A 12945-nucleotide genomic window follows, 5' to 3' on the forward strand; every position below is an offset into this window, starting at 1 on the left:
TGAGGAGTACGCTTCCCCTCGTCTGCCAAGCAGCACAACAAAGAGGCACTCTGCTAATTATTTTAATGAGATCTTTTCATCCCCGTTAGAAGGGGCACATTAGGTAGCAATTTCAGTCCATTTTATAAGCTGAAAATTGCCATTTGTGAACCATTCGCCAGTAGTAGTCTTCAGACACTCCCTCATTAGTGGATAAGGAGATGAAAATATGAAGATTACGTATAAATACAGGCAGATAATGTGCTGATGTCAAATTCAATTTGAAACAGTGGCTTGTCTGTTCAAAGAAGGACTCACTCTCATTGTTTAAGGACACCATCAGTATTGTTGATGTGTACAGTAACACCTATTGTACTGCTGACCTCTCAAAGCTTGTTGTGTTCTTCATAACATTTCAGGGATGGAGGCCTACTTGGTCCTAATACTTTTGTATTCAATGACAATAATAGGATCTTCCATTTCTTGGAAGATATTTTATTTCATCATAGGCCAGCCTATTGTACCTTTTATGATGTTTCAGTCATTCACATTGAGCTTTCCCGTTATAGTGTTCTGATTTAGGTTGGTCACTAAAGAAAATTCAAATTCCACTAGTCATGTAAATCATCAACTAACGCCTCTATTCTCAAACTCTGCAGACAGATCAACTATGATGACACCTATGCAGAATTGCGCTACGATCCCAACTGGAGGACTAATCTTGAGGGAGCTCGACAGTTCGACGAGATGACTCCACAACTTCCCCTCGAGGAAGAATCCCACAACTTGGATGAACAATCTGAGGAGAGCCATAGCGAGAGAGGACAGGAGATTTCAGGAAGAGGAGGATACAGATACATCTTTGCCCGCAGTCCAGCTCTTGCAGAGAGTATGACTCCAGAAATCACAAGTAACGAACTTCAATCTAAACACCCCCTAACGTCTTACCACCTCCACCCACTGCAAAATCAAGCTACCAGAGAGGTTTCACCTGCATTTTCCTACCATCACCACCTTCATCAGAACCAGGTTATAGGGGATAGCTTGCCAGAGTCCACCCACCCAAGTCCTGGTGTGCCATCTGAAAAAGCCATGGAAAGAAACCCACACCATAGAGTTAAGGCCAGCAGAGGTGTGAGGAACCCAACCAACGCCACTGGTGGTGAAATCCAAGCTAGCTCTCCTGACCTGGAAGACCGTTACAGGGAGACACATGACAGATACGATAGAGAGTTTCAGATTTACTACAATCAAGAGCAGTATGGACAGGCTAGTGGGACAGCGGCCGAGAAACAGTTACAGAATTCGACGCCCTCTAAATCAAAGGGTTCGCGGCACTTGTCTAGCAGAAAGCCAGACAAGCCAAGGGAGGACATCATTGAACGCAACAGAGTGACACTGGGGATCAACGCAGCCAAACAGGGCTCATACCTGAGGGCACATGCACAACAGAAGGAGGTGAAATCAGACAGCCCAAATCAGGTAGGCTTATGTGATGATAAGCTGTGTTTTTTCATGAAAGGTTTCTGAATATGTGGTTGTGTATGCAGGCAACCACAGGTGGCCTCTCCTCCTGTTTATTCCAATTATTTGTTCACGTTTGTTGAATAGGCAGGTAGCCTAGCGGTTAGAGCTTAGGGACAGTAACTGAAAGGTTGCTTGTTCGAATCCCAGAGCCTGCAAGGTGGAAAAATCTGCTGTTCTGCTCCCTGAGCGCCGATGGATGTTGAATATTCTCTGATTCAGAGGAGTTGGGTTAAATGCGGAAGACATGTTTCCGTTGAATGCATTCAGTTATGCAACTGACTAGGTTTCCCCGTTCCCTAGGTTGCAGTTTAAAAACTAGCCACTAGGAGCTGCACAAACATAGTGATATCTTAATCTCCTTTAACCTCTTCATCACGAGGTTCCCCATATCCGGGGTACTCCTCCCGCAATCTCAAACAATGGCATAGTACGGTTTTTAAACATGTGTGAATACCTGAATGTTATACACTACTGGAACGAGAAGCGTATCAACTGTGAATCTAGCTAAACTGTTGTTGCCCAAATTAAATAATATTCCGACTCCAAGCAAATATATAAGCATATAGCAAAACCAGTACTGTATTTTGAAACCGTGCATGCCCGTATATTCGTAGACAGATAACGTATTTTTCTCAACCTATCTACACAAACGATACACCATTCAAAAGCTGCTACCTCACAGATTCCAACAGTGATAGCCGTGTTCCTCTATGACCAACACTCACTAAACTATTAATCAAAGAACGTCAATAACAAACGTCAATTTTTTTTATCACAACAACCTTTGTTGTTTCTGTTACCAAAAGTAGTGTCTGATCGAATAAAACCACTTGAAAAGATACTCTAGGGTCTCTCTCTCATTCCGAGTCGATTTCAATGAGTTTCCATCGTTTTACATGGCCAACAATGTGTTTGAAGATGAAGTCAGTAGTTTGGTTCAATCACAACAGGCACTGTTTTGTCGCCATCTTCTGGATATATGATGCAATCCCGGTGGTTTGTCATTGTTCTCATTTAATTCTACAGATCCAGAGCTTTCGATAGAGGGGTCACATGTCAAAATCGACCAACCGGTTGTTGAAATATCCAGGTGCGCACCTCATTGTCTCATATTAGTTGACTTGCTGCATTACGCACGGTTACGCAGAGTGCACCACAACACTAGAATTTCGGAGGTAAAACGCAAAGTTTATTCAAATATGGCAGGCTCTAGTAACAAATATACAGTTACAGAGGCGTTATTAATTGTAACAGATGAAAGTTGGACTCCATGTATCCCCATTGACTCTGAATGAGACGATGAGGACCTGCTTATACCGGACGAACCAGACCCCAACGACGAGAACGAAGGTTATCGTGTCCAGGGCCCTACTCAAGCATCAGAAGAGTATGTAATCCCATTGTTATTTATTACTTCTAATACTACTATTACTAATTTATTGTATGAGTACAAAACATACATTCTAAAATATCTATTTTAGTAACTGAAGCTCAACGTAAGTTAGCGCTAGCTTAGTTAGCTTGGAGGCCCACGCGCAAATTGACTTACAATAGAACGCTATGTGTATTATTTATTGTCACTGAATTATCACTTTAGTCATCATTCTCATAGTTCTAACTATTTATTTTATATATCTGACTGTTTTGAGTCAGATTTGTCAATGAATGAATACAAGTGTGTTTTAGTCATGATTTTCTTTTCTCTTTTGTCTTGTTTGTACAGTGAAGATGATTATAGGGGTATGAGCCACAGCCAGAGCATCTGCCTCCTCAGCCACAGCTTCCCCTTCCTCAGGCAGAGCCTCCTCTTCCTCAGCCTGGCCGCTTGTCTAGACAACGCACTTCTGCTCCCCTCCCTCGGCCACGGTCTTCATCGGACACTGAGTCCCCTGTAAAGAGCCCTCAACCCAAAAGAAAATGAAAAGTTTTCTCAAAGTCAGCGCATCCAAGTCAGCGTGGTGGAGGTAGGCCTGCCACTCCAAGAGTCGGGGAGGAAGAAGAGGAAGAAGAAGATAGGTGGCATAATAGAGAAGAGAAAAAAGGGTCTACATTTTGTGTGACAACCCACCCAAGGACACCATATCATTGTTTATAGTTTTGGGATGTGTGTAATTTTTTATTTTAAATGTGTTGTTTATAGTTTCTAATAAATCTGCTCAGTTTGGAGTCAAACTTTCCCATTGTATGGTTTATTTTAATGGGAACACGTATAGAGGTCTGGGAGAACATGGGAAACAACATCAAAACAGTTGTATTTTGATGGAATGTACACATATAGTGATATGTTAGTGAAATTAAATGCCTTTTGCTGTCTGGTACCTGATAAAAGTCAAATGGCACTGATGGTGACCAAATCTACTCAAATGTCTCCATTTGGTAATCCGCCTAAACATACTTCAACTAAAACCCCTACAACTTTGGTTTACTTTACTTTATTGGCATCAAACTTCACATAAGTACTCATCAGATATTGGGCTATGGTCCCATAGTGTTTAGGGGCTGCAGCTGCATAAGTCCAATAAATTATTCCCTATAAAACCTGAAGTTACTTTCAGGCGGAATCAAAACCTCCCAATTTAGGCTGTGTTCTAGCTTCATGTACTCTGACACAGTAATACCCACATCTCACATGTGTTACCTTTCTTTTGCTACCAAGATTATGTTGATAGCCCTTGTCGTTTTGGAGATATACTCTATTCAATTTGGGCATGCATTTTCGAGGCAGGCACTTTAGCCAGGTGCCTAGTGATGAAGAGGTTAAAGGAGAAGTTTACCCCAAATCCAGAAACTCCCAAGTGATTCCATACTCTCTCCCTGGAGTGCAGAACTGAACCCGCTGCAAAAACGGGTCATTTGACTTGTGATGTTGCTGGATGCAGGCCTCGCTCTGCTTCCTTGTCAGTGAATGCATGATTCACAAATCCGTGAACTGTGGAGAAATTCATAGTTTTTTTAATTAGCTATTTTTGTCAAAAGTACTATCGGTTTTGAGTCTGGAAATGTGTACTTTTCCACCTAAAATGTGCGATTATTTTATATAATTATTTTATATAGTGAAAATGGGTAACAACTGCACTTGTGCGCGCCCTCATGGGTGAGACCCTGCTATGTAGAAACGTCACGATATGCCCTTAACTAGACCTTGATGTCACAGTTTTTATTTTGGTGGTAGGAGCTGGTGCGAAAGTTGATAAAGTTAGGCCTATCGCAGGTAGTTAGTTAGGCAAAGTGGAAAAAAGAGATGGCAGTAAGAGCAAGCTGGTGTTCGGTCCCTGGCTGCACTTAATACAGGAAATCAAGGGAAGAATGCACCACATTTCACCGTTTTCCGGTAAAAGATACGCAGAAGATGGTTAGTAGCAGTTAGAAATAGTAAATACAATGTAGGCTACATACTCCTGCAGCCAACCTTACATCGCTGTGTGTGTGTAGCAAGCACTTCAGCGACGATGCATATGAATGAGATATGCAATCTGAAATGATGGGGACAGAAAAGCGATATCATGCACCATATCATGTAGACCAGTGGTGGTTGGTGCTGCTTAAGATGAGGGAGGATCATAATTTTTTTTATGAGCATGGCCTTATTTCTATTACATTATATTGGATGACTGTCATTCATATTCCATTCACCCAGCTCAATGTAACATTGATAGGTTTAGGCTACTACATGATACTCACATTTTCCCTGTACCCATCATGAGGTTACTACAACCTAGCCTATGAATAAAAGTTTACAACGTAGGTGCACAGGTCGAGATAATTTTTAGTAATCAAGGTGACAGTCAGTGACACATGCAATACCGCCATGCACACTCTTGCCTGCATCTAGCTGATCTAGGGTATAATCATTAGTCCAACAGTTGCAAATGTGAGTTTCTATTGGACAAATTCTGGTATTTTTATCCCTTTTTCGTTCCGTTTCCTTCCATTTAAATAACATTTTTCAACAGAATCGGCGGAATGAATACTCCTCTGATCACACGCAAACACAGTTCACTTTCATAGCAGCCACATAAAAACAGCATGATCACTTTGCTCGTTGTATATACACTACTCAAAAAAATAAAGGGAACACTTAAACAACACAATGTAACTCCAAGTCAATCACACTTCTGTGAAATCAAACTGTCCACTTAGGAAGCAACACTGACTGACAATAAATTTCACATGCTGTTGTGCAAATGGAATAGACAACAGGTGGAAATTATAGGCAATTAGCAAGACACCCCCAATAAAGAAGTGGTTCTGCAGGTGGTGACCACAGACCACTTCTCAGTTCCTATGCTTCCTGGCTGATGTTTTGGTCACTTTTGAATGCTGGCGGTGCTTTCACTCTAGTGGTAGCATGAGACGGAGTCTACAACCCACACAAGTGGCTCAGGTAGTGCAGCTCATCCAGGATGGCACATCAATGCGAGCTGTGGCAAGAAGGTTTGCTGTGTCTGTCAGCGTAGTGTCCAGAGCATGGAGGTGCTACCAGGAGACAGGCCAGTACATCAGGAGACGTGGAGGAGGCCGTAGGAGGGCAACAACCCAGCAGCAGGACCGCTACCTCCGCCTTTGTGCAAGGAGGAGCACTGCCAGAGCCCTGCAAAATGACCTCCAGCAGGCCACAAATGTGCATGTGTCTGCTCAAACGGTCAGAAACAGACTCCATGAGGGTGGTATGAGGGCCCGACGTCCACAGGTGGGGGTTGTGCTTACAGCCCAACACCGTGCAGGACGTTTGGCATTTGCCAGAGAACACCAAGATTGGCAAATTCGCCACTGGCGCCCTGTGCTCTTCACAGATGAAAGCAGGTTCACACTGAGCACATGTGACAGACGTGACAGAGTCTGGAGACGCCGTGGAGAACGTTCTGCTGCCTGCAACATCCTCCAGCATGACCGGTTTGGCGGTGGGTCAGTCATGGTGTGGGGTGTCATTTCTTTGGGGGGCCGCACAGCCCTCCATGTGCTCGCCAGAGGTAGCCTGACTGCCATTAGGTACCGAGATGAGATCCTCAGACCCCTTGTGAGACCATATGCTGGTGTGGTTGGCCCTGGGTTCCTCCTAATGCAAGACAATGCTAGACCTCATGTGGCTGGAGTGTGTCAGCAGTTCCTTCAAGAGGAAGGCATTGATGCTATGGACTGGCCCGCCCGTTCCCCAGACCTGAATCCAATTGAGCACATCTGGGACATCATGTCTCGCTCCATCCACCAACGCCACGTTGCACCACAGACTGTCCAGGAGTTGGCGGATGCTTTAGTCCAGGTCTGGGAGGAGATCCCTCAGGAGACCATCCGCCACCTCATCAGGAGCATGCCCAGGCATTGTAGGGAGGTCATACAGGCACGTGGAGGCCACACACACTACTGAGCCTCATTTTGACTTGTTTTAAGGACATTACATCAAAGTTGGATCAGCCTGTAGTGTGGTTTCCACTTTAATTTGGAGGGTGACTCCAAATCCAGACCTCCATGGGTTGATACATTTGATTTCCATTGATCATTTCTGTGTGATTTTGTTGTCAGCACATTCAACTATGTAAAGAAAAGAGTAAATAAGATTATTTCATTCATTCAGATCTAGGATGTGTTATTTTAGTGTTCCCTTTATTTTTTTGAGCAGTGTATAATTCCTTCTCGCAACTATCTACGCGCTCTCCTCCTCTCATCTTTTCCCTTCGCTTGTGGACTTCAGTGCACAACACATCAGCTGTCTTTGACCAGGGGAAAAAACCTTTCCAAGCCAAACCTTCATATCATGACCACTAACGCTACACACAGCCTACATCGTTGTCAAGTCATAGTCAACATAGATACTAGAACTAACGCGTTAGTAAACCCGCTACAATCATGCAGTACAGTCAGAAAGCAGTTTAGCAGTTACACCGGCGGGCCCCGGTGGCAATAAATTAACAAAACCAAAAGCTTACCTTGACTTGGAAGAGTTCCAGTGTTGCATAGCCATAGACGGCTATGTAACATAGCGTCCCTCTCTGTTTGAGCCGGGTGTTTGAGTAGGCAAAACTAGCTAGCTGCATTGCTAGCTAAGTGAAAGTGAAAGTTTAAAAAAATACAACCAAATATAGCTATCACTCTCTCTCTCTTTTGCTTCTCCTTCATTTTGGAAGAAATTAATTTGTTCAAAACTGTTCAACTATTGTATTTCTCTTTCTTTGAGTGAACTACTCACCACATTTTATGCACTGCAGTGCTAGCTAGCTGTAGCTTATGCTTTCAATACTAGATTAATTCTCTGATCTTTTGATTGGGTGGACAACATGTCTGTCACGAATTCAGCCGAGGCTGCCCCTCCTCCTTGCTCGGGCAGGCATCGGCGTTCGTCGTCACCGGAGTACTAGCTGCTACCGATCCATGTTTCTATGTTCTACTTGTTTTGTCTGTATTGGTCTCACCTGTTCCCCATCATGTAATTATGTCTTCCCTATTTAACCCTCTGGCTCACACTGTGTGTTGTGCGTGTTTGTCCATGTTTTGGTTGTCGTATTTGAGCGGGTTTGTTCCTCCCTGCGTGAAGGCATGTTCATTAAGATACCTACAGTGGGGGAAAAAAGTATTTAATCAGCCACCAATTGTGCAAGTTCTCCCACTTAAAAAGATGAGAGAGGCCTGTAATTTTCATCATAGGTACACGTCAACTATGACAGACAAAATGAGAAAAAACATCCAGAAAATCACATTGTAGGATTTTTAATGAATTTATTTGCAAATTATGGTGGAAAATAAGTATTTGGTCACCTACAAACAAGCAAGATTTCTGGCTCTCACAGACCTGTAACTTCTTCTTTAAGAGGCTCCTCTGTCCTCCACTCGTTACCTGTATTAATGGCACCTGTTTGAACTTGTTATCAGTATAAAAGACACCTTTCCACAACCTCAAACAGTCACACTCCAAACTCCACTAAGGCCAAGACCAAAGAGCTGTCAAAGGACACCAGAAACAAAATTGTAGACCTGCACCAGGCTGGGAAGACTGAATCTGCAATAGGTAAGCAGCTTGGTTTGAAGAAATCAACTGTGGGAGCAATTATTAGGAAATGGAAGACATACAAGACCACTGATAATCTCCCTCGATCTGGGGCTCCACGCAAGATCTCACCCCGTGGGGTCAAAATGATCACAAGAACGGTGAGCAAAACTCCCAGAACCATACGGGGGGACCTAGTGAATGACCTGCAGAGAGCTGGGACCAAAGTAACAAAGCCTACCATCAGTAACACACTACGCCGCCAGGGACTCAAATCCTGCAGTGCCAGACGTGTCCCCCTGCTTAAGCCAGTACATGTCCAGGCCCGTCTGAAGTTTGCTAGAGTGCATTTGGATGATCCAGAAGAGGATTGGGAGAATGTCATATGGTCAGATGAAACCAAAATAGAACTTTTTGGTAAAAACTCAACTCGTCGTGTTTGGAGGACAAAGAATGCTGAATTGCATCCAAAGAACACCATACCTACTGTGAAGCATGGGGGTGGAAACATCATGCTTTGCAACGAAGGAGTGGCTTCGTAAGAAGCATTTCAAGGTCCTGGAGTGGCCTAGCCAGTCTCCAGATCTCAACCCCATAGAAAATCTTTGGAGGGAGTTGAAAGTCCGTGTTGCCCAGCGACAGCCCCAAAACATCACTGCTCTAGAGGAGATCTGCATGGAGGAATGGGCCAAAATACCAGCAACAGTGTGTGAAAACCTTGTGAAGACTTACAGAAAACGTTTGACCTGTGTCATTGCCAACAAAGGGTATATAACAAAGTATTGAGAAACTTTTGTTATTGACCAAATACTTATTTTCCACCATAATTTGCAAATAAATTCATTAAAAATCCTACAATGTGATTTTGTCTGTCATAGTTGATGTGTACCTATGATGAAAATTACAGGCCTCTCTCATCTTTTTAAGTGGGAGAACTTGCACAATTGGTGGCTGACTAAATACTTTTTTTCCCCACTGTATGAGTAAGTACGTTTTTCGATTAGCTCTGTGTCCTGCGCCTGACTTCGTCCTACCGCATTACACTGATGCCTTGACAGAAACACGCACCATTTATGGAGTCAGCAGGTACAGCCATGCCAGCCGGATCGATGGAGGAACGCGTCCAACATCAAGCGACCATGATCCAGGCTCTCGGCACCGCAATGGAACGCGTGGTGAATACTATGGAGCGATGGGAGAGAGGAGGTTTTCCTATACCTCCTCCAACTACACCACCACCTACACCGCTGTCCACCTTTTCACCAACTGGGTCCAGTGCGATTCGGCTCTCGCTCCCGAGGGCATACGACGGTACAGCTGCCGGGTGTCAGGGTTTTCTGCTCCAGGTAGAGCTATACCTGGCAACCATCCACCCGGCTACCTCGGGATACGAGAGTGTGTCCGCCCTCATCTCCTGTCTGTCCGGGAAAGCGCTCGAGTGGGCCAACGCCGAGTGGGGAGGAATAGACGCAGCTTCTGTACGTTATGAGGAGTTTACCCGCCGCTTTCGGGCGGTATTCGATCATCCCCCGGAGGGGAGAGAGGCGGGCGAACGTCTATTCCACCTCAGACAGGGGAAGAGGAGCGCACAGGATTTTGCACTGGACTTTAGGACTCTGGCTGCCAGCGCGGGATGGAATGAGAGGGCCCTTATCGACCACTACCGATGCAGCCTAAGGGAGGACGTTCGTCGGGAACTGGCCTGCAGGGACACCGACCTTAACCTGGACCAACTGGTGGATATGTCAATCAGGCTGGATAACCTGTTGGCCACCCGCGGACGTCCGGATCAGGGGCCGTCCATTCCATCCCCCAGCACCTCCGACCCTACCCCTATGGAGCTCGGAGGTGCTGCTCTTAGGGAGACCGGTAGAGGGGCCGTCCCCTGCACCAACTGTGGCCGCAGAGGACACACTGCTGGTTGGTGCTGGGGAGGGTCTTTAAGGAGTCGAGGCGGTTGGCAGAGCACTGGTGGATTGTTTCAGGTGAGTAGGCACCCGACTCACCCAGAGCTCCCTGTTGCGCATATGTGTATAGATGTTGTATTTCCAGAGTTTTCCCCTCATTCCCAGCATAAGGCGCTAGTAGATTCAGGCGCAGCTGGGAACTTTATTGATTGTCAGTTTTCCCGTAGTTTAGGGATTCCTATTGTGCCTGTTGCTGTGCCCTTCCCTGTACATGCCCTAGATAGTCACCCTTTAGGGTCAGGTCTGATTAGTGAGGTCACAGCTCCACTCTGGATGAAGACGCAGGAGGGTCATGAGGAAAAGATTAGTCTATCTGATTGATTCTCCTGCGTTTCCAGTGGTGTTGGGCCTTCCCTCGTTAACCTTTCATGACCCCACTATTTCATGGCAACAGAGGGCTCTCAAGGGATGGTCAAGTCAGTGCTCGGGGAGGTGTGTAGGTGTTTCCGTAGGGGCAACTACGGTGGAAAGTCCAAACCAGGTTTCCACCATGCACATTCCGCCTGAATATGCCGATTTGGCTCTTGCCTTCTGTAAAAAGAAGGCGACTCAATTACCACCCCATCGACAGGGGGATTGTGCGATAAACTTCCAGGTAGGCGCTGCACTTCCCCGGAGTCACGTGTATCTTCTGTCACAGGAGGAGACGGCGGCTATGGAAACATATGTCCCCGAATCTCCTCGAGTTTCTTTTTTGTGAAGAAGAAGGATGGTGGCTTACACCCGTGCATTGACTACCGTGGTCTTAATCAGATCACTGTGAAGTACAGCTATCCACTTCCTCTGATTGCTAGTATGACGGAGTCATTGCACGGGGCGCGCTTCTTCACTAAATTGGATCTCAGGAGCGCGTACAACCTGGTGCGTATCCAGGAGGGAGATAAGTGGAAGACAGCATTCAGTACCACCTCTGGGCACTATGAGTACCTCGTCATGCCATACGGGTTGATGAATGCTCCATCAGTCTTCCAATCCTTTGTTGATGAGATTTTCAGGGACCTGCACGGACAGGGTGTAGTGGTGTATATTGATGACATTCTCATATACTCCGCTACACGGGCCGAGCATGTGTCCCTGGTGCGTCAGGTGCTTGGTCGACTGTTGGAGCATGACCTGTATGTGAAGGCGGAGAAATGTCTGTTCTTCCAAGAGTCCATCTCCTTCCTAGGGCAGCGCCTGTCCGCGTCAGGTGTGGAGATGGAGATTGACCTCATTTTGGCCGTGCATAATTGGCCGACTCCAACCACGGTGAAGGAGGTGCAGCGATTCTTGGGTTTTTCCAACTACTACCGGAGGTTTAACCGGGGCTTTGGTCAGGTAGCGGCTCCCATTACCTCTTTGCTGAAGGTGGGACCGGTGCGACTGCAGGGCTTTTGGTCATCTGAAGGACCTGTTTACCTCGGCTCCAGTGCTGGCTCATCCGGATCCCTCCTTAGCATTCCAGGTTGAGGTGGACGTGTCCGAGGCTGTGATAGGAGCTGTACTGTCTCAGCGCTTGGGTACGCCACCAAAGCTCCGCCCCTGTGCTTTCTTTTCCAAGAAACTCAGTCCGGCGGATCGCAACTATGATGTGGGGGACCGGGAGCTGTTAGCTGTGGTTAAAGCTCTGAAAGTGTGGAGGCATTGGCTTGAGGGGGCTAAACACCCTTTTCTCATTTTGACTGACCATCGCAATCTGGAGTACATCCGGGCGGCGAGGAGATTGAACCCTCGCCAGGCAAGGTGGGCCATGTTCTTCACTCGTTTTGTGTTTACTCTTACTTACAGACCAGGTTCCCAGAACGCTAAGGCAGATGCCCTGTCCCGACTGTATGACACAGAGGAGAGGTCCTTTGAGCCCACTCCCATACTTCCGGCGTCGTGTCTGGTGGCACTGGTGGTGTGGGAGGTTGACGCGGACATCGAGCGGGCATTACGTACCGAGCCCACTCCCCCCCAGTGTCCAGAGGGTCATCTATTGAGCTCACACGTCACCCTACTCTGGTCATCCTGGCATCGGTCGGACAGTGCACTATCTTAGTGGGAAGTACTGGTGGCCCACTTTAGCCAAGGACGTGAGGGTTTATGTTTCCTCCTGCTCGGTGTGCGCCCAGTGTAAGGCACCTAGACACCTGCCCAGAGGGAAATTACAACCCCTACCCGTTCCACAACGGCCGTGGTCCCACTTATTGGTGGATTTTGTTACGGACCTTCCCCCCCTCACAAGGGAACACCACGATCCTGGTCGTTGTGGATCGGTTTTCTAAGTCCTGCCGTCTCATTCCTATGCCAGGTCTCCCTACGGCCCTACAAACTGCTGAGACCCTATTTACCCACGTCTTCCGGCACTATGGTGTGTCTGAGGATATTGTATCGGATCGGGGTCCCCAGTTCACCTCAAGGGTCTGGAGGGCGTTCATGGAACGTCTGGGGGTCTCGATCAGCCTGACCTCAGGTTTTCACCCCGAGAGTAATGGGCAGGTGGAGAGAGTTAACCAGGATGTGGGTAGGTTT

At 46.5% G+C, this 12945-nt stretch overlaps 1 protein-coding gene across 1 annotated transcript in view; it reads left to right on the plus strand.

Moving 5' to 3' along the window:
• Positions 1 to 12945, plus strand: part of jhy (junctional cadherin complex regulator) — a gene marked incomplete at both ends in the record, with an annotated part of 52905 nt that overhangs the window by 3616 nt on the left and 36344 nt on the right. Inside the window, one exon of the mRNA XM_084178556.1 lies at positions 639 to 1461. Within this exon, the coding sequence (XP_084034682.1) occupies positions 639 to 1461 (823 nt within the window). The remainder of the gene's footprint in view (positions 1 to 638; positions 1462 to 12945) is intronic.

Source organism: Coregonus lavaretus, assembly GCF_964263955.1.
Source record: "Coregonus lavaretus genome assembly, chromosome: 15".
Taxonomy (NCBI): Eukaryota; Metazoa; Chordata; class Actinopteri; order Salmoniformes; family Salmonidae; genus Coregonus; species Coregonus lavaretus.